We start from the raw sequence: 27,549 nt of genomic DNA on the forward strand, positions 1-27,549 counted from the left end.
GCAGGCATGAAGGGATTTGATCATCTAAGGAGAACATTCTGTAAAGCTTTTTATATTCAGGTTACTGCAGGTTGGAATTGGCAGTGAAAGGAAGAATGCAGGAGAGAGGCATAAGTACAGTTAGTTGCCTTGCTTGATACACTTTTGGAACCTGTCAAATATTACTGTAATAGGGCAACATTAGACAGGAATGGAACAGAGTAACTGTAATTTTGCTGTGAATAAATGGAGAGGAGTGCTAGCTGGACATCTTCTGGCACCAAAAAAACCCAAGCGGTTTGGGCCACTGTTGTAAAAGTGGAAAGGCACTCACAAATTTATAACTAGGTACCAAATTTTCCTTGTTTTTTTAAGCGTGAGTGTCATGGCATACTCTACAGATTTCCAGCTTGGAGGATCACAAAACCAGCATGCTGACAGTGTTCAGACTGAAGGGCCAGGGCTGGGAATATTGTTGGAATGTGTCCACAGCAGCCAGGGAGAATTTATACTGCCCAAATGCAGCTGTTGAGATGAACTCAAAGCCTTCTTCTCTCACAATACCTCTCTCCTCTGTGCTAGGTGAGGTGCCACTTTTTATAAACTTTGATTTAAAGTGCAATTTTACTTTTTGTAATAGGTATTAAATTTAAACTCCGGGTTAGGGTTGCTGCCAGTATCTCTAGTTCTTCTGAATACCAGTTGTGGATTGCATCTTTTTCTTAGATGTTTCACATAGAGTGATTATGTGGGGAAATTCCCCCCTTGAATTTCCAGAGTAGAAGTGAAACTCTGAAGTCCTTGTTTATCGTTTTGCAGGACAACTTTATTATTATTAAGCGCTGGGTAATTCTTATGTCAAGAGTAGTTTTGCACCCAAAAGAACACTTTTCAGTGAGGAAGGGGAAAAGACTATGGTTTCTTTGCAACATGAATAGGGACCTATAACAAACACAGGTGTATTACTACGTTTGATTTCTCACTGAGTAAAGTGAGCTGTCTAGTGTGTACAGGTATTGCATTCAGATTTTGTGAGCCTAGTATTTCTTTAGAATATCTCAATGACCATGCTGTCTGTGTATTCTCTGTATCTCTGATACATTTTATGACAGAGATTTATTAGTATTTTCACACTGGGAACTAAACTGGGGTGATTTAGGTGCTTTAAATCATATTAAAAGATACTGAGAAACCAGGTAATCCAGAAAGTGTGACCAGAGGGAGCTGTGTATCTGACACAAGGCCACTTTAACATTCACCTTTGCTGTTGTCATGATACATTCCTATCACACTGAAAAGCCCTCTAATTTTTATTTTCAGTTTGTGTTCTTACTATACTCAGCTGTATCAAGGGAGTGGAAAATGACACAATCACACAGTGCCTTGTTGTCAATCTTCTTGTAATGCATCAGTAGCTTAATTGGAGTTTCAATCTAAATAATTTTACTTGTATATTCTCTTTACAATATTCATATGAATTTGGAAGGAGGAGTTACATTGATCACTAATGAAATTCAGTGTTTTATCAGTGTGGCACCAAAATGACTCACTGCTCTATTTTTATATATTTTTCTATACAGATGTATAGAAAAAATGGGGGGGAGCAGTAATTCAACACTTACCTTAGATGAACATGGTCATGCAATATGGCTGGCCCTGAAGTGGGAAGAATTTTGTTGTGTAATGTGGGGCTGTGTTATAATTGAATGAAATGCAAGGGTGTACCTCATGTTGAGGAGTACGGACATTTTGTTGACCTTAAGCACTAGACTAACAAGCAAACAGATAGTCTGCAGTAGAAAGCAGACATTTTCTGGATTGAAGATGGACATCATGGGTTTGAGTTTGGTTGTGGCGTAGGAGGATCCTGATTTTTTTTTTTTTTTTTTTTTTTTTTTTTTTTTTAATTTTTCATCTGTAACCCTGACCCTAAAATCCCATTGCTCCAGGAACTTCTGAAAGAAGTGGAATTCAGATTTGAACATAACAGTGGTGCTGAAGCAGGTGAAACCAAATATGAAGGAAGTGGGTAGGGTGGAAAGAATCCAAAACAGCAAGGATTTTTTCCTTTCTTTTCACTAGTGTTATGGTGACTTTCATTTATAAGTTGATAACCATCTTAATTAATGCAGTATCACACTTTCTCTCTCTCTCCATGTAACTGTGTTAACATTATTTAAAAAAAAAAAAAAAAGTTTCATGAATAATTGTGAATTAATAGATGAATCCTCACCCAGAAATAAGCTCTCCAGATAAACTGGATACACTGTAATTGAATGGGTACTGACAGCAAACAAGTTGTTTTTAAAAAGAAAGGCATGATTGATTATTTAAAATTTCCCTTTCTACAGCCTCCTTTTTTCTACAGTCATAGATAAAGCTGTGCCATGTAATCCAGTGCATGTCAGTCTGTGCCTAGATTTCCCAAAAAATTTACAGCTAGCCAGACAGAAATTTTCAAGCACGAATGAGAATAATTACCTTTTATGAAGGAAACTCAGTTTTCTGTTTTGATGTCTTTTTAAAATATTCGGTCTTTATTTCACTATTCTAACTAATGGTGTTATGATATGCTGAATGTGTTATGAATACATATTATGTTTCTGGCAGTGGAGCTTCCAAGCTTTGCTTCTTATTACTTCTGAGAAGACTTCACACAGTATTTGTGGCTACTCGTGGTGGTTTTTGAAATAGACTTGAGGATTTTCTGGAACAAAAAAAATATTCTTCCAAAGTAACTTGAGAGACAGAAGACTCTTCTAATTCCCAGTATTTACCTATTGTCCATGGTGAACAGATATTTCATTTAGGAAAGGTTAGTTTATTCCCAGTGACTCCAAATTGCATTTGTTAGTGGATTAGGTGTACTGCTTGCTGATGGGCAAAGTTTTTATGATTTTCTTCTGTAAGCTTTCAGTGAGGAGTCAGCCTTTTTAATCTGTGAATGAGGGTTAATGAACCCTTGCTAAATCTGCTGTGTGAAGGCAATCTTTTCTCTTTGTCTCTTCACTGTTCCATTAATATAACATTTGGGAACTCTCCAGTAATAATAGTAGATAGTTCTTTTTGTGATTTGAATTTCCATTTTACATGAATTCAGAACTGAAATGAATTCGAGTTCTGTGGTAAAATTTAGCTTCTGTAAGGATAAACAGAATGGAGCAAATAGCTCTGTCTCTGAAACACTGTCTTTAGGTTAGGTATTTGTAATTGTTCTTTCCAAGATTGCTACCGTAATGCTTTAAAGATGCAAAGTGATTCTTCAAGTACTAAGAGCCATTTCCTAGATTTTGGGTTTTGGTTTTGGTGTTTGTTTTGTTTTTTTTTTTCTGTAATCAATAATTTAATTGATAGGGCCTCAGTTACAGTGTCAAATTAGTCACTTGAGAAGGTCACTATTGAAGATCTACAAGGAGTGGTAGAAAGTTTGGGGACAATGCTTTGCTTGTTTTTAGTTTTTTAACAATCACAGTTGACCTGTTTTAGGTTCTGAACAACAATGTTGTAACAGGTTCAGGGAGATAATCCAACATTTGCATTAGTTCAGAACTAAGCTGGATTGTGCTTGAACAACTGAGCAAAATTTACTGTTAACTTTTTCAGAAAACTTGGCAGGAACTTTGTAGCCATTGAACAGGAAGCCTAACTGGTTTTATTTTTCCAAGATGTGGAGTGTTTGATGGGAGGCTAAGTAATTTTTTTTCTTTGACCCCCTATGATAGAGAAGAAATTATGTATTTAAAAAGTAGATTTTAAACTGTTTGATGAAAAATGTTGACAGAACACAACTGTAAAATCCCAACCTTTGTGGGTGATTACATTCTATACCTTTTTCTTGAATGACTGGTAAATGATTGCTGTAATAAACTCCCACATATATATATATATTCTCTTTGGTTTAAGGTTAATCTTTATGAAATGTATCTTTCCACATATAAGCTGGTTGTGCTTAATAGAATATAATTTGCAACTGTTCTGCTTTCTCTTGAACTGTAAAATTAAATGGAGGAGGAAGCTGGACTGAAACAACTTGGATTTAAAGGTGTATGTAAACTGTGTTATTCCTTGTGCTGCTTCTTTGAATGATTTCACTGATCATTAAAAATAAGAATTCATTGGTGCAACAGTAAAAATGTAACTGGTAAATGGAGGTGGAGAAGAGAGACTGTCAACCCAATTGCTAATACTTGCTGTTAATCCACATATTTTAATTATTATATAATTTTGGAGTAAGAGATCATTTCCCCCCCCCTCAATATATGTTATGCACTGCATTATTGCAAACATTTTTCAACATTATTTGCAGTATAAATTGCAGTCCAGTGTCCTTCTGAACAGAGGACTATGTTTCAAAGGAAGTAAAAAATAAAAACCATTATTCAACTTTATTTGCATGCTTTAACCCAGAACTGGTTTAAAAATTATATTAATAAGAAAAAATTAATAAAATGCTGAAAGTTTGTAGAAGGACCTTTCACCTGCATGTGTTCATTAGTTCTTGTAACAGTGGTGCCTGATAGGAGCTGTCATAAGCAATAACTGATTTTTGTCCAGTCCATAATTCAGAGATGTGTTAGCAGTGTACACTGTCAAAGAGGGAAGTCTGTAAAGGGTTGCACAACGTCATGCAACTAAGATTCTTTTCTAAGATCAGTCCTGCCCAGGTTTGCTAGCTAGAGTTCTTAGGGATTCCTCTGCTTAGCCTTTTCATAAGGTAACTTGTTACAATTTAGGCCAACTACAAATCCAGACTCTCTTGGGTTTACTTTCCTCTTTTTTTTTTTTTTTTTTTTTTTTTTTTTTTTTTTTTTTTTTTCATGTGCTTAGTTACAAGTAACCAGGTTAATTCCAACGGATTGAGTGACCGACCTTGCATGTGTCAAGATAAGGTCATCCTTTCCCAAGTTAATTAGAACTGTGGTAAATGCCTAGTACTCATAATTAAGATGTGATTAAAGAACTGTCCTGGTTTTTAGGTGCCTGGCTGTTGTAGCAGAAACTGCAGTCTTGAATTAAATACCCGAGCTGTCTCCTAATGGGTACAAAAGAATGAGAACGGTAATGGCCTGAATATGGCCAAATAGGCACTAGGTGGGAGCTGCCGAAACCAGTCAGCAGTAAATTCAGTATCTCAAAAATCCAGCCTCTTTCCAGGATCTGTGGCTTTTCCTCAGTACCTTTATGTGCTTGAATTCATAGCCCTGAACAACCTCAGTGGGTCTGGGCACCCATGTGGCTTTAAAAATCTAAGCAGAGGGTTGGTCCTGTCTCTTAAAAGATTTGTGGGATAGAAAAGTAGGCTTAGTTTCTTGTCTGGAGAAGTTCTAATGCAAAAAATTTAGCTTTCTCAGTGCTCCCTCAGCTGTGAGGTTATGAAGGTGTTTTCAGCCAGAGAACTTGCTCATTCTGTCATGTTGGACTGGCCCAATTGGTAGTGGATGCATGTAGCTTCATTTTTACTTGAGAACTCTTCAAATTTTTTGTTGGTATTTTTCAGTTTGGTGTTTGTCCTTTTTCAGTTTTGTTTTACTCGGATATAGTTCATAAAGTAATGCAGTGTACATAACCAGGCTGTAACCTGTAAACTGAGAAATGCCATCCTAGCAGTACTAGGCAGCCTTTTTTTTTTAAATCTTCACTCACTTTAAACGTTATAATTCTAAAGATGAAAGCCCCTGTCAGAGCCGCTAAGAAAACCTTGTAAATATGTTAAGCATATAAGCATCTATCTACAGCTGTACTACATTATCAGAAGTTTCACTTGATTTCATATCACCATAAATAGTGATCAGTGGTAGTTAGGTTTCAGTCTAGTGAACCAGTGGGCATCTTCTTTTGGGAGCATTTAGCTTGTCACCACTGATAATTCTGAAGGTCTATACCTGATACAGTCCTCTTATTTGAAGCCCTGGTGCATTCATAATGCTGAGCACCAGTAGCTCTGGTAGCAAGGTATTTTATGGGTTTTTGAATTCATGGTAGACACTGTCTCCTTCCCCTCCATAATTAAAGCTGCTGTTTTCTACAGTGGTACATACAGTGACGCAATGTACACGAGTTCATTAGTGCACTTCATTTCTCTTGCCTGTGATTTCCTTCAAGGCCAAAGAATGTAACATGAGCAGGTTTCTAGTTATCCTGCCAAATAGAAGGTCACCTCCTGCCCAAAATATTTTGCAGAAATACTAGATGACTGCTTTAAATGTCAAATTACTGAACGAGATAAAGGGTTATCCTGCATTGTCTTCTGGCTGGGTTTTTCCTTCTGGGTGAAGGATTTAAGAATCATCCAAGCATAAATTGTATGCAAGATTACAAGCCTGCAAGGCAAGTTAAGTCAAGAAAGGCTTCCTTTATGAATCCCACAAAGGGATTAGAGATAGCTGCAAAATTCAGCAGTCTTAAGGACTAAAGTGTCTACATGCATCCCAACTAGGAGAAACAAGAATGATCAAAGGATTTTTCCAATGGGATTTTGAGTGCTGGAAGAGAAAAAAATACAACAGTAGAGTATAGATGTTGGACTTGGCACTTCACAGTGCAGCAAAGTGCTGAAGCATCCTTGGGTGATGACAGATTAGAGTTGCTTTAAAGTTTTGTACCTTTTCCCTCTTTCTTCATCTTAGGGATACTGCTTGATTTCTTACACACCTTGTTTATTTGATGTGACTCTACCATAAGGTCTTCAATGTGAGAATTGTCTTTTACTACAAATACATGCTAAGCACTTGGAGAATTTGGCTAGCAACACTTAGCAGTTTTACAATCTAAAAATGTTCCCTCTTTTTCTGACTTCAAGATACTTAAAATATGGGATAGACATTTTAATGTAAGTTTAATTACATTGCAGTTCAAATCCTGTACATTTTGTGCCAACTGACCTTCATTATATCATCAGAAACACCTTTTTTGTTGTTGTTCTTTCTACTTATTGTGAAAAATATCCATGCATGCACAATATACTACAGTTGGTACCCTGTGTCTCCAGGGAGTAGGAATTGTATTTCTTGTTACATGACAGTCAGAGCTTCAACAGTAATTAAAATTAATATTTTCATTATGGATAAGCCATTTATGGAAATGTGATCTCATTCGGGCATTTGCACGGTAATGCAAGCCAATTAAAACATCCTGGAGGTTGTGGGACTTTGAAACTATTTCTAAAGTCATGTAAGTTCCTTCTTTAAAAACAAAAAAAGTGTGTTTTAGAATCTGTACCAATTAAGATCTCATCGCGGTTAGACACAGTAAAAGCTGATTTTCAATTTTGTTTTGTACTGAAGATGTTACTAGGAATTGCTTTGTAGTTCTGTTTCTGCTTCTATTACCAGTGGTTGCAAACCAAAATAGCATTGCCCAAGAAACCCTATCTTTCTTTTCTTTATTTTTTTTTAAATAGAGACTGTTTGAGTTGGTGTCATGAGTAGGTAAGCAGCCTATGGGATATACTGTCTGGAGACTGTGTTTTTAGTTGATCTGAATGATTGTTTGGTTTTATTTGATTTTAATTCCATTTTTCATCCAGTAATCTAAGAGAGAAGTCTTCTGTCTTCCTGTTTGTTCCATATAAATGGGAAGATATGTGAGTTGAGTGTCTGGAGGATCACCAAGACTGTAAATTTGCCCTGCAGCGGCACTGATGGAAATCATAGCTGAGAGCAGTCTTGTACATTGATCAGAGACCATCTTTCAGATCTCACAAGTGATTTGTGAGGGAAGACGGTAGCAAGTGGAGTAAGCCAAGAATATGCTGGCTGATAACTTATTACACTTTTGTCATTTGATCATGTCAGATCATATGCCCTTTCTCTAGCTAACAGGTTCCCAGATCTCATTTTATACAAAGAGTAGCAGCCAAAACTTAGCGGTCTTTTTGCTGAAATTCCCTGTTGCTTCATAACAATGTTTTGATCATCACTTCTTTACTGTGCTTGATATCTGATTTTTCTATCATTTACCTGTTACAAGTAGGTTATTGGCACTTGTGACAGAAGGGGTTAGGCATATATGTGCTAACTTTTCACATTCAGTTCAGCTCTATAAAGGTAGGCAGTTTTTGTTTTTGGTTTGTTGTGGGTTTTTTTGTTGTTGTTGTTGTTGTTGAGATTTTCAAGAGTAAGAGCTTATAAGAATGCCTAAACTGGTGTGTTCTTTCATGTATTGTAGTATATGGCTTCTAGGTTTTGGTCTTTGGTATTAATAAATAGTATTAATAAACTGTACAAAGTCAAGATGGTACAAGAGAGCAGAAAATCACATGAAGGAAACAAGGTTTTAAAAGTAGGGAAAATCAGGACATGTGAAACAGTGAATAAGATTAGTTGTGGGCCTGGCTGTCCATCTTGGATCTTAGCACAATAAGAAGGGATTTATCAGTGGGAGGTGACAGTTGTCTCTGGGTTTATGAACTGTGCACTGCACCTGTGTTTGACACAGCAGTGTATGGAGAGTACAAATCAGTTTTTCCTTAAACACTGAGTATATTTTTTTAGCCAGCTGCTGAGCTCTTACAACTATTAGAAATATCAATAAAGTTTCAGAATAGTTAACAGCTGAGAACATGAAGCCCAACAGCTGACTGCAGGGCTGGCCAGTAGTTTAGAAATTACCTAGGGCCAAACAAATTTGTTCAGTTTTGAAGTTTTATATTTTGCAGGTATGGACTGAGCAGCAGATGGAAATAACAGTCCTTATGACTTAGATACTTATTAACCAAATTAGATGATTGATGATTTTTGTAACTGATCATTTACTTTCCAACTGTTCTATAGGATTTGCTCTGTGGATGTGAAAAAAGGTGTCACTGTTCCTCATCACTGGCACTTGTCCATGTGCCAGCAAATGCAGCAGATTGCAGAGAAATTTGTATTTCTTAATAGGAACTCTGCAAAGTACAGCATTCTTAATAATCTTTTGTTAGAATTAGATTTCCTTCTCTAACAAGTTCAACTGCTCTATAGCCTGTATCTCTCAGAATACTGACGTAGGTTGTGTAACACTTTTAAGATGAGAAAATCCATTTTGCCCATTTCACAGAAGAGGGAAACTATGAAGAAACTTGGCTCAGAAACTCTTCTTTGTTCTAACGATGAATGCTAAATACCTAAAAAAGAGATTATAGTCTAGGACTACTGTACTTTAGAAGAGTAACATGTCCTTTTCTTTTCTCACTACCTCTAGTATTTATCCACATTACTCAGCTTCTATTTATAAAGGACTAAGAGTCAAGGTGAGATAACATATATAGACAAATGTAAAATTGCCATTACATAATGGTTTTCTTGGATTTTTTTGTAGTAAAACCATCTTCTGTATTTTACAAAATAAAAAAGCAAAAAAACCCAACCAAACCAACCTTGGAGTAAGGTGTGACATCCTGTAGTGAAATACACTTTTTCTGCTAAGAAAAACATTTGTAAAGATTCAGTGCCCTTCAGTGCATAGAAACTTTTTCAGTCTGATTCTCAAAATGCAAAGAAGGTTGTTTACATCCTTCTCCAGAAAAATGGCACGCTCATCCATGGACAGGCTCTTCTGTCTGTACCTGTCAGAGCAAATAGCTGATGCTCAAACTGCTCTCATACAGAGAATTCAAATTCCCCTACAGTTATTAAATGCCTGCTTTCCAGTAATGTTGTTGTTTGGGTTGTTTTTTTTTTTTTCCCCTTCCCTGGTGCAAAATAATTGCAGAGAGGAGTATTCTCCCAAGCAGAGATTCAGTAGGAATGATGGGTGTTCAGTGGCTCTAGCATGCTAAGCAATGCTATATTAGAGTGTTTTCCTTCTCTTAAACTGCATATCAGCATTTTTTTTGTTCTTTATGAAGGCTCTGAGATGCTTCTAGAGATCATCATTACCTAGAGAGAAAATACCGCTTGTTTCACATAATACATGCGTATCTGTGTCATCTAAGTAATAACTTGTATGTGTTTTTTCCTTCCTTCTTTGTTATACTGATAGAAATAAATGGAAGGACTGATTATAGGTCATGCAACGCTTGTGGTTAAAATACAAATGGAGTCTGGCTATCAGTTCCAAGGCCAGAACTAGTCACTGCGTTGTCTTTCCTTTTGCAGTCAGACATAGGAGGTGGCAATAAATAATCAATTGGGCTGTACCTCTGGGGCCTACAGTTGCAGTTTCTCAAGAGGAAGCAACTTGATTGTGCCATCTCCTTTATCCCAATAACACATGGTGCTAAGAAGCTTCTGATGTCTGCTCTAAAAATGGAAGGATCTGTGTCTAAAAGCACATGGGTGGGGAAGGGAGGCAGTAATGGATGAAACAATATTTTTCCTTTCTCTGTCTCTTTTGATTCAAGGTCTTGCTCTGTATAACATATACCTCCACATTTGAGCTGAATGGGAGTTCAGTGTTGAAGATTGCTGAGGTAAGTGTCATACTATTGTTTGTGTTGCTTTATGTTCCCCATTACCTAGAGTGTGTCTTCCATACTTACACTGAAACTGAACTAGTCCAAATCACAATTACTGTCTTAAGGACTGGTATTATCTTATGCCTAGCATGAAGAAATAGTTGCAAGTTGGGCAGGGTTGATGGGCTTGCATGGGAAGGCACTTCTGGAAACTGACTGATAATTATATATTACAGCGTTGCACATTTACTCCTTTACTTTGCCTTTTGGAATAGAAAAATTTCCTTGAGTTCTTTATAAAACATCACTGTGCTGATTTTTTTACCTGGTGCAAGTCTAAAACTAATGAGGTTTCCTCAAGAGGGGTGTATAGGCCATGATGTGCCATGTTAGCATAAGCATCACAATGGGCCTTGTTAGCCTGGTGTGTATCTTTTTACTAATACATCCAAGTAAAAGATTTATTACACCTCTAGATATATGGTGTTGCCCTGGTGCTATTAGTCACTCTTCTGCCTTTATTCCATTAGATTTTAGTTTGAATTAAATTGTAAAGGAGCTTTGACTGTAGAAAAATATACCTGCAGGTCTATTCAGTGAACCTTTGTAGATGGGTGATATTTTTAGTACAGTGTGTAGCAAGCCATGGGGCTGTTTGTTCAGGTTAGAGAAGATGCACAGGAACACTTAATCCTCCTGCACAGCACACACTGTTGTGTGCAGAACACATTCTAAAATTATATTGTTAACGTGGTATGGGGAGAGCTAGTGTCCATGGAGCAATTTAAAGGTTATATAGGTATCCTACACTCCAAATGTATGTAGACATTTAGACATGTGTTACTTCTCAGGTTTTGGTATTTTGAGTGGGTTTTGGTTTTTTTTTTTTGTAAAAAATAAAAATCCCATTTGAAAACAGCTCACTTACCTGGAAGTTACAGTATTCTCTAAGTTTAGGAATAAAATTGACCTTGCATTGTCCTGTTGCAAGCTGACAATGGGATTGTAGGGATAACAGGGAACCAATAAAATAGCTGCCAGTTTGTAATAAATGGGCTTTAAAAGGCAGGGATATAACATAAAGAGTTTGTGTGTATAACATATACAGGATAAAAAAAAAAGCAGTAATCATTCCAGATGTCCTTCACAGCTTAGACTTCAGTTTCTCTTCTGCTATGTGAGACTATAAGATATGGCACCCACCTGTAGGTGCTGCAGCAAGGATGAACTGAACTAGTATTCTGAGGAAGCCACAACTTCTTAAGTTTTGCTAAACTGTCTTTTATGTCAGTATCCCAAACTGAAGAAAATACAGATAGTTTCCCCTGCTGCAGTTTTTCTCAGCAGACTTTCTAACATGCCAGGCAAAATCTGATGAATTCAGCTTAGTGCATCTCTTTGCTATAGGTGAAGAGCTCTAGTTTAGACAAAATACTTGCTGGGAAAAGTATTTAATAGCTTGAAACCCTTCACATTTCAATCTTTAATAGCACTGTCTAAGACTGGGGGAAAATCGTCAGTCAGCCATGCTCTGTGTGCTCTAAGCTGTATCAGAAATAATATTTTTTGTTATCTCTGTAAATTTGGATAACATCAGGGCTGTTACTCATTTAAAGCATCTTGAAAAATGGCAGCTTTCTTTCACAGGTTGGAGTTAAACTCTGCTGTTCTTCATTTTCATTCCCAAAAGACTAGTCTGGCTCTTAAAACCCTTTTCCAGTATAGTGGTACAAATTGGCACAATGATAGTTTGTCCTTTTTCTGTTAAAGTGAACAGCAGCTCTGATGCAGGCTGATGTGCCAGCAAAGCAAACAAAACAAAAAAAAATTTCCTTCAGGGAGTTGGAACAAGCCGTAATACAGAGCATGCGTGTTTCTATTTGGAGTGTTTAGAGGAACAGCTATTTCCCCCACACTCCTTGAGCAAATATTGCCTCAGTGAATGCCTAGGTCTTTCTAATTAGCAAGTCCCACCAACCACATACATACTTCCTCAAGTTCCTCCTGACCAGGTTTTAGGTGAGGCAGAGTTTAACAGTTGAAATCAGTATCTGAATTCTATGATGCATAAGCAGTAGGAAACATAAAATTACTTCCGAGTTCAGCATTTGCTTAGCCTCAGCATTTATTGTTCTGAATTGCTCAAAGGCAAAGGTGGCAGAGAGGAGCTTTCTATTCCAGTGCCCCTGCTGTTTAACGTTTCTTTCCAAGTCAGTCTCTTAGTTTTCCTAGCCTGCCCTCTGTAGCAAAGTGGAGCCACTGCAGAACTGGAAAGGTGCTACCTCCATTACTAGTAGAACTCTCTAAGGACCCTCTCTGACAAATAAAGCTACAGTCTGGCCGTTTTCCACTTCCTGATTGTTCTCAATTCATGTGTACAAAATAATGGCACCCCAAATCTTTCTGAATATTATCAGCTTCAAATTAAGGAAGCATGCAGCATGAAGAGTACTATATTTTGTAGCTTAAGTATTAATAGTATTGAAAACAATCTAAATCTTGCTCTGTGCACCTTCCCATGCTTGCCTAGACCCCTGCAAGAAAATTTAGTTCATGCTGTTGCTTGTTTTTATGTGTGTATTTGTTACTCTCATCTATGTTTGGAGGTTTGTTTTGTTTGACCCTGTTGTGTTTCATTGGCTAACCCTTCTGTGTTTTGCTCTTAGTTGTATTTTGCATGCCATAGAGCTGGAAGTCCCCGATTGCATGAAATGATCCAAATGTCTGTTGCACACCTCCTTGGGACCCTGAGCTCTCGCATTTTTACTGGTGCTTCTTCATCAATGGCTTTTCAAAAGGTACCCTGCCCAGCTATTTTAGAACACAGGCCGTTCATAAGTTCAGAGCTCAAGTGAACAGTACTGTTGCTCATTAGCTGGCATGGGGAGGGGAGAGGAGGAGATATCAACCATGCTCTTTCCAGAAAGTCAGCCTACCTCTAAGAATGGTATTTCATCAATTAATTCAGGTACTCTAGAAAAGGACTTACACCTCAAGAGAATGATCTCAGCAGCACTAGAATGGTTTGGCCTCTGCAAAGGACTGTACATGGCTAACAGGCTTTAGGGTTTTTTGACCACTAGAATTCAGGTGATAGATGAATGATGAGCAGAGTTGGTTGAGGCCTTCTTTTAACTTACAAGACCATCTTCACGGACTGATTGATCTCAATCTAAATAAAATCCTTTAGTTATTTGGGGGGATCTTGGAATCTTGAAAAAGGGCAACAAGAATGAGATGTGATGTCAGTTCGGTCCCTTATATCCTGCAAATGTGTACAACACTAACTTGTTCTAGTGTATTGTCAGATGAGGTAATCAGTCTCAATTTGTCATTTGCATAGGGTTTCTAGCATGATATAACAAGTGATATATATATATATATATACACTTGAAAAGCTCAGGAATGCCCTCTCACAGTGTAGTTGGGAAATAAGGGAAAATATGTCAAGAGCCATAATTAAGTAGCTTCCGTATGTGATGTCTTAGATCACTCACTTAAGATACAGTTTGTATCCAAGAAATTCAGTCATGTTTTCTTGTGCTTGTGGCTTTATTGAAATGCTGAGATGTGAGGTTGCCCAAACTGAGAACATCAGAAGGGTTTTAAGAACATACCTATATGGTTTTCCACTGCAGAAGTGTGCCAGCAACTGCTCATCTTAAACTTTCTAGCCTCGAGCCCACAGCCTTTCTTTCTTAGTCAATGGAATAGCTTGGTTTCATTTCAGTAGGAGTTAGAAACAATCAAGAGTCTTATCCACGTGCCCATGTCAATACTGATTAACCTGTGTAATCAGATCACTTTAATTTTTCCCTCATAGAACTCACCCTATAAAAATGACTTTACATCATATGATATCATTCTAATTCAAAAACATACAGCAGATGTGTTTATGTATACTCTTCATGCATATCATCCTATATATTTATATTAAAAAAAAAAATTTCAGAGCTAGTTTGCTCTACATTCATGATTCTTCTCACTAGCTATAAACCTGAGTGGTGGCAGACTAAAAACACGAAGACTAAAAAATATGTGCACAGTCATTTACAGTCATTTATCTTGGGGTTTTGTTGTTGTTGTTTGGTGGTTGGTTTTTGGTTTTTTTTACTGTCATTGTTACAATGATAAAGCTCAGTGTAGGCCAAAGGACCAAAACTGCTTCTTTGGATCACAGTCCTAGAAGATTGTATTGTACAGTTTTGTCACAAACCCACTCAGCTCCATCAAGACTGTTACCTACTTATTAGTTACCATGCAGTAGTTACAGTGGTTACTACAGTTACACCAGCTCTTACAGAGATCAACACCTCCCACAGAAAATCTGATCAAGGATAGAAACTACATTTTGCAGTGTGCGTCCCCACTATCCTAGCTGCATTATTCTTTGGAAGCTATCCGTAGAGCATCATCTGGGGCAAAAGTCAAGCACAGCTCTGGTCACAGCAGTGTCAAAAAAATGCCAGCAGCTGAGCATGAAGCTTGGAACTGGATGATCCATCAGGGTTCTTCTGTTGCTACTTTGGTTCCCATGGGATCTCTGAGCTGAGGAGCCCTCAGCTTGATTGCCAGTTATTAAAAGGCAGTCATTTGTGTTATTTACAGTAAAGCACTATTGTATTTTCTCTATTAGGAAAGGCCTTCAAAGGCTTTCAGATGTGCTGCAGTATGTAATAATAAATTATAGAAAAAGCGGCAAATACCTATACAACAGAAGCAACAACCTTAACAAATTAAAGGGTATTTACATTGTAGATACAGACTTGCAGAGTGATAGTTACAGTGTCTAGACATGACCAATCAAAGCAGCATTTAGTGAATTACCTACAAAGCAAGGCAAGTGCCAACATCACATGGATTTGACAGAAGGAGACTTTGCCATTTTTGCTCTACCATTCCTGCAGCTGTGAGACTGATGAATTGCATGATGCTTCTAGATGCTACTTACTCAGTTTTCCATATTGCTGAAAACTTCTCATGTGCTAATAAAGCAATATGAAATAGTAGGGAAGGCTGACTATCTGCATGCGAGAGACCTTGGTACCCTCCTAAAATGTGTTCCTGGTAAGTTACAGTTCATATCTATGTATTGCTGTCTTGTTTCCTCATCAGGTTTGCATTGAGACATATGTATCTAGCTGTCACCAGCGGAGCATTAACACCGCTGTGCGGGCAACCCTCAGCCAAATGTTGAGTGACTTGACTTTACAGTTACGACAAAAGCAAGAAAACATGGTGAGCCTTCTGGCGTCAACAAATGGTTCCATGTCCATGGCTGCGTACCTTTTTGTTGCTCTGAATGCAGTGTATTGTACTGGCTTGTTGTGCCTTATGGCTTTTATTTGACACTTCCACAATTTTGTTTAAAAGTTTTTTTGGGCTCTGACTCTGAGCCTGCCTCGGAGCAGTCTATTGGAAACGCAGCTCTCATTGTCAGCTCTACTTGGCTGATTTTTTTTTTTTTTTCTCCTTCCATTAAACAAAAGAGGCTTTGTTCTGATGTCAGGCTGCCTTGGCCTTTTCCATTCTTTATTTTGTTTGCTTGTTTTTCTAAGGTTCACTGAAATCCTTTTGCTAAAAGTTTTTGCATGACAAATATTTACATAAACAAAACAAATTCTTAACTAAGGAAAGTGTCATTCATTTTTTTTTTCTTTGACTGTTTTATAGAAGATAATTTAAGCTCATTAAATTCTTTGCTTAGTTGTTAGCAAAAAAAAAAAAATAATTCTATTTACTGCATTATTAAAATTCACGAGAGCTGTTTGAATGAAATCCCAGCACATTGTCAACAAAACTGTAAATGTTCTGGGCACATATGAAATTACATTGGCTTCTTACCTTTGTTTATGCTGCTTTGCATATTATCACATTATCAAAAAAGCACTATTTGTATAACTAAGTTTCTATTTATTAGGAAACTTTAAGGACTGTAGTTGCACCGATTATTTTCTTTATATCTGTTTTGGGTTAAGATGATCACTTCTATTTTGGATTAGTAGACTAGATTACTTTTATCCTAATGAGCAACTGCAGAACAGAATTGATCGGTTTATTTAAACTTATCTTCTGTTTGTGCTAAGTAGGTTCATTTTGCTAATCAAAACATTCACAAAAAATCCAAACCAAACCAACAAAACAAAAAAACACCAAAAAACCCCCAGTAGTTTTGAAATTTCAGTTTGGGTATGAAAGCTGAATTTGGTTAGTTCTGTTCTTAGCTGAGGAGTAGGTGAAAGCATATGAGAGCTGCATATAGTTCCTAGCAGTTTGTTGTTGATGCTTGAGAGAAGAATTTGGTTTGACCCCTTTTTGCACTGATAGGAAAAATCCTATACAGCAGCTGAGCCAAATGATGTAAGAGGTCATTTCCATTTCCTGACTGCCATTAATTGTGTTGGCACTGTAACATTAACAATGGTAATGTGATAAACTCTCTAATACTCAATTGATTTTGGTTTCTAAGTACTTTGTGAAATCTGGACTATGCTTTCCTCTCAATTATTTTCAATTACTTACACACCTAGTTATTACTGACTTGTTTTAAGGTTAGGATGTTCCTTAAGGACTTAGAGATCCTAATTCAGCTCAATGAGATGTGAATTCCTTAAATCTAAACAACTGTTTAAACAGATCTTAAGGAATTTTTGAAAATGTTTTGCAAAAACTTCATTTAAACCTAATATACAAAACCCCAAACAGATAGACAGAGTTGTTAAGAAAGCTCTGCTTTTCAAGTATTGCTTCTACAGGTTTTTTCCCTACCCTTTGCACCAATTACACCACCTTTGTCTTTCCTCAACAGACAATTGAAAACCATGACGCTTTGCAGAAATTCAAGAATCAAGGTATTTGTAACATTTTTTAGTGGCTCCTTCCAATCCAGCTTTTTCACTCTTCACTGTCCTTTCACCAGCACAGTACTGTTTGATGTCACAGGAATTGCATCTTCAGGATTTCTTACCTTCTCCATAGCTAGATGTTCTCAGTATGCCAGTGCTCTGGAGAAAGTTTTACTAAGTGGCTTTACTTCCTAAATTGAAACAGATTCACGAAGTAGGACATAAAATCTGTAAATGGTTGTGTTATTGTATTTCAGCCCAGAGACACAGTTTATAAAATGTCAGCTTTTGAAAGTGCATCACTAGGAAAGGTCTGTTCACACTTGCCAAATTATTATTTTACAAGATAATTTTTTTCCTACTCCCGTTCTGGCTTAACTTCCAACACCTTGTCTGACAGGTTTAAAAATAATCCCTGCTTTTGACCTTCTTACCGGATGCCTGCAGGAGAACTTGTGTGGATGGAGGCTAAAATCTTTGAACTACACAAGCATCCTCTTCTAAGATCAGAACCTGATCAGACATCAGAAGCTGTGTAGCAGAGACAAACTGCAGGGAGAGATACAGAAATTTTAGCTGCCATGTAGAAGTACTGGAGCCAGTAATTTTGTATTATTTATTTGTATACTTATTTTATTATCTGAATTGAATTTCAGCTAACCTTCTGTAAATGCATGTAAGCAATCAATGCTCTCTCCAGATTTAATAATACTGCTTTTTCATTGTATGGAGATCACTTTCCAGTCTAGGACTTTTCCTTCTGCATCTTCTCTATGCATTTTGGCAGCCCTGCTTATTGTTTAAAAGCTCTGACCAGCTCTGAAAGTGAATTGAGGTTGCAATCCAGCTGCACATATGTAATGCCTCTGATCTTTGTCCTTTTTGGAGGTACTTCAGCTGAGTCTCTTTGTGATGATGTTGTATCTGTCCTCACTGTGCTCTGTGAGAAGCTCCAGGCTGTCATAAAGTGAGTTATTTCAGTTTATAATTTGAATTTATTACCTGGAGATTGAGAGTTTCACTGATACATGTGCTTGTACCATTGTAGTCCTGGAATTATGGAGCAAAACTGTGCTTCAGTGAAGTGTTTATTAGAGGAAGTATTGTTCATGATGCACTGATTCAATCCTCACTTGAGATGAGAAGCTAATTTGCCTTCTTTGTGCACTGTTTAGCTTTAAAGAGCTTCCAGTAAATCTAATCTATAAGTAACTTCCATAAAGCAGCAAAATTCTTGTCAAAGGAGATTTCTTTTCTGGCTTGAAAGCAACCATTGTAGAAAGAACAACAATTACAGGAGACATGGAAAAACCAAAGAGAAGCAACATGCAGAATAAAGTAATATGTCCTCCTTAGAAAGGCAGCATTTATCCAAATGAGATAATTTGTGTTACTAAAGCATTCCTTAAATTTAGGAATATTAAATGTTACCTACTTCGAAATGCATGAGCTTAACTTTTAAAATGTAGTAGTTATGGGCAGCAGTAGGGTGTTACACTGCATTAAAATACTAGAGTCTTTTGGCCACTACTGTAAGAATAAATACTTACTCATGAGTTAAAAAATACTTCCTGTGACATTCTAGCATGGCTCGACTAATGGTCTATTAAGAAATGAGCCAAAAAAAGCCTTAAGTGTTAAAGAGATGACCAACCAAAAGCAATGCGAACATTCTACAGTTATTTAGAAAATAGAAATATAGTAAGCTAGAAATAATTTCAAAGTTTTAAGGGAAAAACAGGTTCTCACTTGACAACATTGTTTCTGTATCAGTAAAATAAGATTTAACTTGCTACTACTGCCAGTTGCATATGGCCTGAGTGATAGCAAAAAAGCCAGTCATCAGCTATTTTAAATGTAGCATAACATTGTCTCTTTGGTTGGCCTGTGTGTCTCTGGAAATAGCCTGTGGTGAACTTGGGGGAAATGGGAGAGAAACCAAAGAAACATCCATCAGTATATGCTCTACCATTTTTGGGAAACCTATGCTTAGGAACTACTGGAGCTGAAGACAGCACGGACATCTTCATGTGCAGTTCTTCTATAGACTCCCTCCCATGAGTGTCTCTAATTACAGCAAGATTTGAAAGGGAAGAGTGCCTTTCTTAGCATTATTTAATCAGTGTCAGCATTTGGGAAAACAAAAGCATGTTTCTGATTCTTCTAAATAAACTCTTTTTTTTTTTTTTATTTGTGTACATAGTTACAGGACAGTAAGAAGAGATCTTCAAAAGTGTGTATCTAACAATAGCAAGTGGCAACACCAGCTGAAAGATTCTTTGTATCAGATTTTGCCCACATGTGAAGCTGTAAACAGCTGTCATTTGATAAGTATTGTCCACCAAATGATAATCAGTTTTAATTACTGGTTATGAAATATGGAAACTGAACTACGTCACAGGATCCTTCAAAATCACTGAAAGTCTTTTTCTTTTAAAAAATCTGCAATCCCAGCTCCCAATAAAATTGTACTGAATTAGAACAGATTGAGGCTTGCTGTAGATAATGTACAATAAGAAATTCAGAGGGCTTAAAAATACTTACTGAACCATGGTTTACTTCATGCTTGTAATTGTGTACGTAGACTGTTAGAATCTGTACTTATGAGCAAAGCATAATGAGGTATTCTGATTGAATCTGAGGAAAATAAATTTAATTAGCATGGCTTGTTAAAGAACTAACTCCATGAATGAAAAGCTGTTATTTCTAATTTTTGTGTCTCCTTCAAAACACTTCATTGGCAGCAACTTAACTTTCTAACCTCCAGGTCAGTGAAATGAGGTTTAGTATGCTGTACTGCCTGTTGTAATTTCTTAGTCTGAAGATTACTTTAATTCCTCCTTCTAAATTTCAAGCTTTTTAGAATTTGGTTTTGAGGAGCTCCTTTTGGGGTTTTGAGGAGCTCCTTTCATAAGGCAGATCTCAGCCTTGCTTGTCTTCTGAATTCCGCAGCTAATTCTGAGAGTAGGTACAAGCACACTGCACCAATTCCAGATGTCCACAGATCTTGCATGTTCTTTCTCATGAAGCTCACTTTGTGTTTATGGTTTTGACAGAGTAACTGGCAAGGCCCTGAAAGGTAACCATGCCATGATGTGACTTTCTGCCTGTAGACATTGACTTTGGACCATTGTAGCTGTCACCAAGAAAAGAGAAAAAATAACCAGAAGAGAGCAGCCTAAATGCCCTTCAGATAGCCTGAAGAAACTATCCAATAGACAAAAATCTTCTGGTTGTCTCCTTTTCCTCTGTTTAAGGGTTCCTTCCTCCTCAAGGTTTTGGATTGAATTTGAATAATTATTTCTGTTTTCTTCTTCCTATTTTTTCACATAGTTTTTGTTTGATTTTTTTTAGGTAGCAGATCACTGCATGTGATCAGTACAAAATAAATGGGATGATAAATGTGATCATACCATTGTAAATCCATGGGAAGTAGCAGAATAAATCACTGCTGTAAATTGTGGTATAATTTTCAAGTGGACTAATGTAGTTATTTTAAAAAACTAAATAATCTTTGGTTTAATGTGATGTGAACGGCATCTTTTCTCTTTGCCAGTGACAATCGGCAACTTCAGCTTCTTTACTTGGAGTGCATCCTCTCCATGTTAAACAGCCTCTCTCCCAGCATGCACCAGCACAAAGGATTCACTGATCTAATATGGTGAGTACATCTGAAGACTAGTGCAAATATTTCATTTGTAAGTATAAAAGGACCTTCTTCTCCCCCAACCATGCAAACAAACCTGTAATAAATCTCCAGATGTGAGCAGAGCTTGCTGTTAACCTGCTATCAGTTCATTTTGTGCTTCATATAAGGTTGGTAGGACCACATGCTCAGCTAGCACATTAATTCCCTGCAGTGAATTATCACTGTAATGAAGTGTATTTAGCCAGAACAGAAAATCTCTTATGCTTTCTGCAATAGTTTGGATTTGTGTGCAGCATTAAACACACAAATATCCTGCTTACAGTAGGAGGGTGCTTTAGAGACTCTGGCTGGTCTGTTGCAGCAATACAGGTAGATAAGCAAAATTAATGTCAGATGGTGTGCTGGTGACCAGAAATGCTTATGACCTGCATTGTATAAGGGTTGAGGCTAAATGGTCTTCATGGTGCTTCTACTTTATCAGGAAACCCTCTTTTTAATACATTTCACCTGAAAAGCTTGATGTCTTCAGTTTTCATATCTACCTCTAAATTGTTTGATACCATCACCTCAGAGCACCTGAAATAATCCTTTTCCCTCTTTGCAGTAGTGTGTTTTTTGTAACATATAGATAATTGAGTCATAGTAATAAAGCAACAATGTACCTAATACGCAGTTCCTTGTAGTCTATGCCCATCCTGTGACCTTGGTGGATGATTGTGTTAAGAAAACATATACATGACTCTTAATGGCAAATGTGTTTCTTATGCTTTTACCTGGTAATTTTTGAAATGAAAGTGTTTGACTTGGGTCCAGTTCTAAGGATACAACATGTAGAGGCACCCATAACTTTCCTCACTCTCCCAGTAAAATCAGTGGCTGCTGGACTGGGAGGTCTTCAGGTTGATAACACTTGGCAGTGTTCACAGGGACCCTGTGCTGCAACCTCTGGGAGTTCTAATGTAAGAGCAGAATCCTCTCTTTCACGGCAAATCCTTTTCAGAAGTTTCTGCCCTTGAATTTCACCAACCCTTTGTTAATGCGTATGTGAGTGACTGTGGGGCCATCCTGTAAGCAAGGTCACTGAAATGATCTTGGTTAAAAGAAAACACTTTTTGTTTTATTTTAAATTTACATAATTTTGACGATCCACTTTATGCTGCAAATCTACAGGTGTTTGTATTTGTAACTGTGTATCATGAAGGCAAGCCTTCAGGGGCAGGACTTCTTAACCTGTGTTGCTGCCAAGGAATATGCATCCTCCAACCACATGCCTAAGATGAAGTGGAAAAAAAAAACCCAAACCACGGGGAAGACATAAACCAGATTAAACTGCAAACATCATTTTGAGTATATATTGCAGTATAAGTACACACTGATCTATGAACTGTGTAGCAAAGTTGTGAACAAAACTAATAGCTGTCTTTGTTCTTTAAGGAGCTGTTGCCTACGTGCACACAACTTTCTCTCTGGCTGGCACTTTGTAGTCAGTTCTTAACAAACGATAAACAAGGGACAGAGATTTAGCTCTGTTCTTCTTAACAGTGTTTTCTATAGTTTGATACAGAAGCACTTTGATGGGACTAAGATATGTGGGGAATATGTTGCTGTTGCAACCTGTGATTATGCCTGCTTCGAGGCAGGCTTATTTCTTAAGCAGTGAATTGATATGTTTTGAAGTGTACCTGATTGGAGAAAGAAATGGAATATGCAGGCTCAAAGTCACTATCTGATGTCTGATTAAAAGCTGGTTTTCTTTCTGTGACTTCAGGAAGCTGAACTGTTTTAGCAAGCATGTTAAGAGAAGCAGTGAAAGTTCTGGATCTTGAGAAAACAAGATGTACTTACCTATGAGGATGTGTTACTTTTTTTTGCTGAATCACTACTTGTCATTGTGTGCTTGCTGTAGTCACCAGCTTGAACCTCTGAGACATGTGGGTGAAAATCAGGTTTGGGACAGCATTCTCGTGGCTTTTTAAATTAGGGTCTTGCAGACTGAAGTAAAATGTCAAGTGCATGAGTGCAAAGCTGAAATAACAGCTAATGAAGCAAAGTGCTCTGTTGATTTTGGCTCTGGTTCCACAGAAAAGTGATCTGCTAGTGTGGAATCACTTAACTCGTGTTCATGCAGAAAGACTGTTGAAGGGGACAGTGTTTTTAGTGTGTAGTGGCATATGAAAAGTTACAGTGCACACTTTGAGTTACTGTAGAGGGTTTTAATTATGTTCTGAAAAGCAGCAAAACAGAAGCTCACAACTAAGGGTGCTTACTAAAATATATGCATATGCAGCTCGGTGATGGCCTTGTAGTTAACATAGATTCTTTTTTGTTTGGTCAGGCTTTTTTAATTTGGACTGAAGAAGAAACACTTAGCAGTAGAAACCTAGAATTTCTACCTTGCAATAGGTTGCACCAATGAAAGAGGAGGCATGCTAACCTGTAAAGGGCAGCATTGTGCAGCAACATGAACTTGCAAAATCAGTACCATGTTTATAAAGCTCCCAAAAGTATTTCCATATGTACTAACATGCTGATGCTTGGGAGATGAAAAAAAACTGGCATTATTTGTTATTCTATCTAATCACTGCTGTTGACTGATCATTAAAACAAGAGTGTGTATCTCATTTAACCATGGGCTATTTTCAATCTGTTCCTGTGAGATTTTTTTTTTCCAGTTACCATCTGCTGCTTTTCTTTTTCTCAGGAAGCAACTGTGTCCAGCCCTAGTAGTAATCCTGGGAAATCCAATCCATGACAAAACTATCACCTCTGCCCACAGCAGCATCTGCCTTGAGGCTGATTCACCTTCCCCTGGGATCTCTGATCATGGCCGGGGTTCGGGTTGTTCCTCCACAGCACCTGCCCTTAGTGGGCCTGTTGCACGGACCATATATTATATTGCAGCAGAACTGGTTCGACTGGTGGGGTCAGTGGAATCCATGAAGCCTGTGCTGCAGTCTCTCTATCACCGGATATTGCTTTACCCACCACCTCAGCACCGAGTAGAAGCCATCAAAATTATGAAAGAGGTAGGATAATCACATGTGCAAATCCAGGCATATAAAGCAAAATGTTTATTTAACAGTAAGTGTTGCTGATATGTGCATACCAGTCCATTCATTTTCTTAGCACTAGGGATGCTGAAATTGCCCTTTCTGAGCACAGCTATTACATCAAAGCCACTCTGACATATTTTTAGTTTTACAAAGTCGTAATAGCTATATTTATCTCCATAACGCAAACTGCTATGGCAACTCCATTAGTGTTCATGCTGTGGTACCGCATGGAACAGATCTTATCACTGAGTCATGACTGCTCTTTTGGGTGAGATACAGTATAATGATCCAGTTCCCAACTTCTTTGGCATCTTTCTCCACTCTCTGCTCTTGCTAGAAGGAGACATTCATCCTCACAGTGTAGCATTCCAGGCATTAAGGTGAATATTGGCTTTGATTACATGCCAGGTTTTTTAAATACAGTTTCCTTGAGCTTTGTTAGAATAGCCATAAGGAAGCTGCTAATGTCTTAAGTGGCCATGTCAAAACCAGTCAGTCCATTCTGGCCTCTTGCCCAGTGCCTCTGTCAGCACTAGGACTGGAGCACTGGGAGATAACTTTGAGCAGCAGCTGAAACCATGGGCTCTTCCATTTCACGTATGTGGCTTTCTTCTCATGTTGTGGAACACAAAGCAACTTATGTAATTAGTAGGAACAGTGGTCTTTCAGAGGATTTTTTTTCTAGCTTGTGCATACCTAGGCTGTTCTGTGTCTGAAGATGACTCCTAACACCGCATAGCCACCCACTGGGTGGTTGTCTGAACTGGTGGTCATGCTGGCACTTGTCTTCCTCTAATTTTAAACAATAGAAATATGACAACTGAAATTTTAGGAAAAGCTTAGTCTAATTTTGTTTCCTGCAGGGAGTATCTTCTGCCTCTTTCTGCTTATTAATATGGGCTTGTTTGTAAAGCCTTCTCCTTGTATTACCTGGTGGGCATTAACAGGACCTCACCCTGCAGGTTGAATCAGAAGGAATCACTTTGCCTATCCTTGCATGACTCCATCATTTTGTAACTGGATGACTGAAGTGAAAGACTCTCTTTGGTATATAATGTAATGCAAGATACTTGCTCCATATTTAGACATAAAGACTGTCTTGTGTAGAGTATCTGTTGAAACATATTCAGTCAAAAATGTAAAGCACTGCAGAACATTCTATTTGTGATTCCTGTTCAATATTCTGCTCTTCTCTAGATGCTTTTCTGCCTTTAAAAAGAGATGGCTTTAATAAGTAGAACATCTGTGTGCTGTTTTCCTTTGCTGTGAGAAATTACAGTAGTGCTACCTCAGGTTCCAGGGCTTGATAGAACTATGACTCATTTATTGTATTTAAATAATGCTTAGATAATCCTCTAGTAACTTTGGTTTCCTTTCCTTTCAGATACTTGGCAGTCCTCGGCAGCTTTGTGATTTAGCAGGGCCCTGCTGTTCTGAGTCAGAAGCCAGGAAGAGGTCTATTTCTAAAAGGAAGTCCCATCTGGATCTTCTCAAGCTGTACGCTTTGTTTCCTCCTTTAGCCTCTTCTCTCTTAAACCTGTGCACATAGGACACTTAAACAGTTGTACCTTCAGAAGTTGTACCTTCAGAAGTATACCCAAATATAAGCCAGGGTACCTCTCTGGTTAAATAAGCCATGAAAATGGCAGAGGCATAAAAGGTCTTACTGGTTTGTCATCAGCCTGGGCCTGTTTGTAAAGGCATAGATAACGACCTTGTGGAGTTTGCCAGAATACCCAAATATGTTGGTTTACAGCTGGAAATTCTTGGGTTTGGGTCCCTAAACTTGCAATGAAATAGCTGTGTGCTTATTTAGAGGTACATTTCCAAGATGAAGTCAAAGGAGATATTTGAAAATTTAAACATTATCAGATTGTGCAGGAAGGATTCTCAGTTCCTATAAAGATCATATCTTGTACATAAGATAATTTCCAGGACACAGATGGCTTTAAATTTAGCTTCAGTTGGGTGTTGATGTTTTGGGTTTTTTTAGAGTATAAGTGCTTGCCTATAAGGGAAAACATGTTGTGCATGCTGGTACAAATGCATGGTAACCGTTTCCCTGGTTAACACTCCCTTTACAAAGAGGGAGGCTTAGTAATTTGTTCTAATACTAGTTGTCTTTCTCAGGATTAGTCTTACAGGATTTTTCACTTATTTTTTTTCCTGTATGGAGGGATGGCATTGGATGATTGTGACATGCTCACTACGTGTGCTGCATCACTTAAATTAACTCTGTTTTTATTGTAGTATCATGGACGGGATGACAGAAGCATGCATCAAAGGTGGTATTGAAGCATGTTATGCTTCAGTGTCCTGTGTCTTTGCCCTGCTTGGAGCATTAGATGAGCTGAGCCAAGGGAGGGGTCTCAGTGAAGAGCAGATCCAGTTGCTGCTCCGGCGCTTAGAAGAATTGAAGGATGGGACTGAGACGAGCAGGGACTCCATGGAGATCAATGATGCCGACTTTAGGTGGCAGAGGCGCATCCTGTCCTCAGAAAATCCTGCCTGGGAATCAGGAAATGAGAAAAGTCCTGATATTAGCATTAGCGTTACCACAGACACTGGTCAGACCACTTTGGAAGGGGATATGGGACAGACAACTCCAGAGGATAATCCAGAAAGCCAAAAAAACTCACTGCCATCTCCAGCTGGACACGAAAGCAAAGAGATTCATTATAGAGAACTAGAGTCAGAAACCATCGACCAGCCAGACGTCGTTCAGAGAAGCCACACCATAGTCTATCCAGATATAACTAACTTCTTATCAGTTGATTGCAAGACTCGGTCCTATGGATCCAGATACAGTGAAAGTAACTTCAGTGTAGATGACCAGGACCTTTCTAGGACTGAATTTGATTCATGTGATCAGTATTCCATGGCAGCAGAGAAGGACTCGGGCAGGTCAGATGTCTCAGATATAGGCTCGGACAATTGCTCCCTGGCTGACGAGGAGCAGACACCACGGGATTGTCCAGGTCACAGATCCTTACGTACTGCTGCTCTTTCTCTGAAATTGCTGAAAAACCAAGAAGCAGACCAGCACAGTGCACGACTGTTTATCCAGTCACTTGAAGCTCTTCTTCCTCGGCTTATAGCTCTTCCCAGCATTGAGGAGGTGGATGGAGCACTGCAGAGCTTCTCTTCAACATTCTGCTCAGGTTTGCAAGCAAATATTTACTGTCTCACCAGCATTCACGCTGTGACAGCACTGTAAGCAGATTCTCTTGTAGGGTTTCATCTTCAGAGAACATACCCAAAATAAGGAGGTTTGTGCTTTACAAAGCACATTCCTCCACAGCAGCACACTTCATTTAGGCAAGCAAGTTGAATATGCAGGCACTGATTCAAAGGGAGGTCAATCCATTGACTCTTAACAGGCTCTGGATTATGTCCTCAGTCAACAGAGAAATCAAATTTTCTGTAGTAAGATATCTCTTCACAGATTTGTGAAGATCTGTTGAGAAGATTTGCACATGCTGTGATTAAAGAGAGGTTGGGCTTGCCCCTTAGCATGAAAGGGATGTGAGGAGGACCATCACCTGTTTTGAAAGAGATTTAAGTAGTTTAGTACATCCCTGCATTACTGTTAGTAATGCCAGCTTTGCAAAGAAAGTGGTAAAAATTCCATAGCAGTAAACTCTTGAA

At 38.1% G+C, this 27,549-nt stretch overlaps 1 protein-coding gene across 1 annotated transcript in view; it reads left to right on the plus strand.

Moving 5' to 3' along the window:
- Positions 1-27,549, plus strand: part of ARFGEF3 (ARFGEF family member 3) — a 97,546-nt gene that overhangs the window by 27,679 nt on the left and 42,318 nt on the right. Inside the window, exons 6-14 of the mRNA XM_026844541.1 lie at positions 10,301-10,369; positions 13,021-13,152; positions 15,470-15,592; positions 17,163-17,205; positions 18,088-18,166; positions 20,756-20,860; positions 23,550-23,874; positions 25,286-25,398; positions 26,152-27,062. Of these exons, the coding sequence (XP_026700342.1) occupies positions 10,301-10,369; positions 13,021-13,152; positions 15,470-15,592; positions 17,163-17,205; positions 18,088-18,166; positions 20,756-20,860; positions 23,550-23,874; positions 25,286-25,398; positions 26,152-27,062 (1,900 nt within the window). The remainder of the gene's footprint in view (positions 1-10,300; positions 10,370-13,020; positions 13,153-15,469; positions 15,593-17,162; positions 17,206-18,087; positions 18,167-20,755; positions 20,861-23,549; positions 23,875-25,285; positions 25,399-26,151; positions 27,063-27,549) is intronic.

Source organism: Athene cunicularia (genome assembly GCF_003259725.1).
Source record: "Athene cunicularia isolate RWA chromosome 3 unlocalized genomic scaffold, athCun1 chr3_part1, whole genome shotgun sequence".
Lineage (NCBI taxonomy): Eukaryota > Metazoa > Chordata > Aves > Strigiformes > Strigidae > Athene > Athene cunicularia.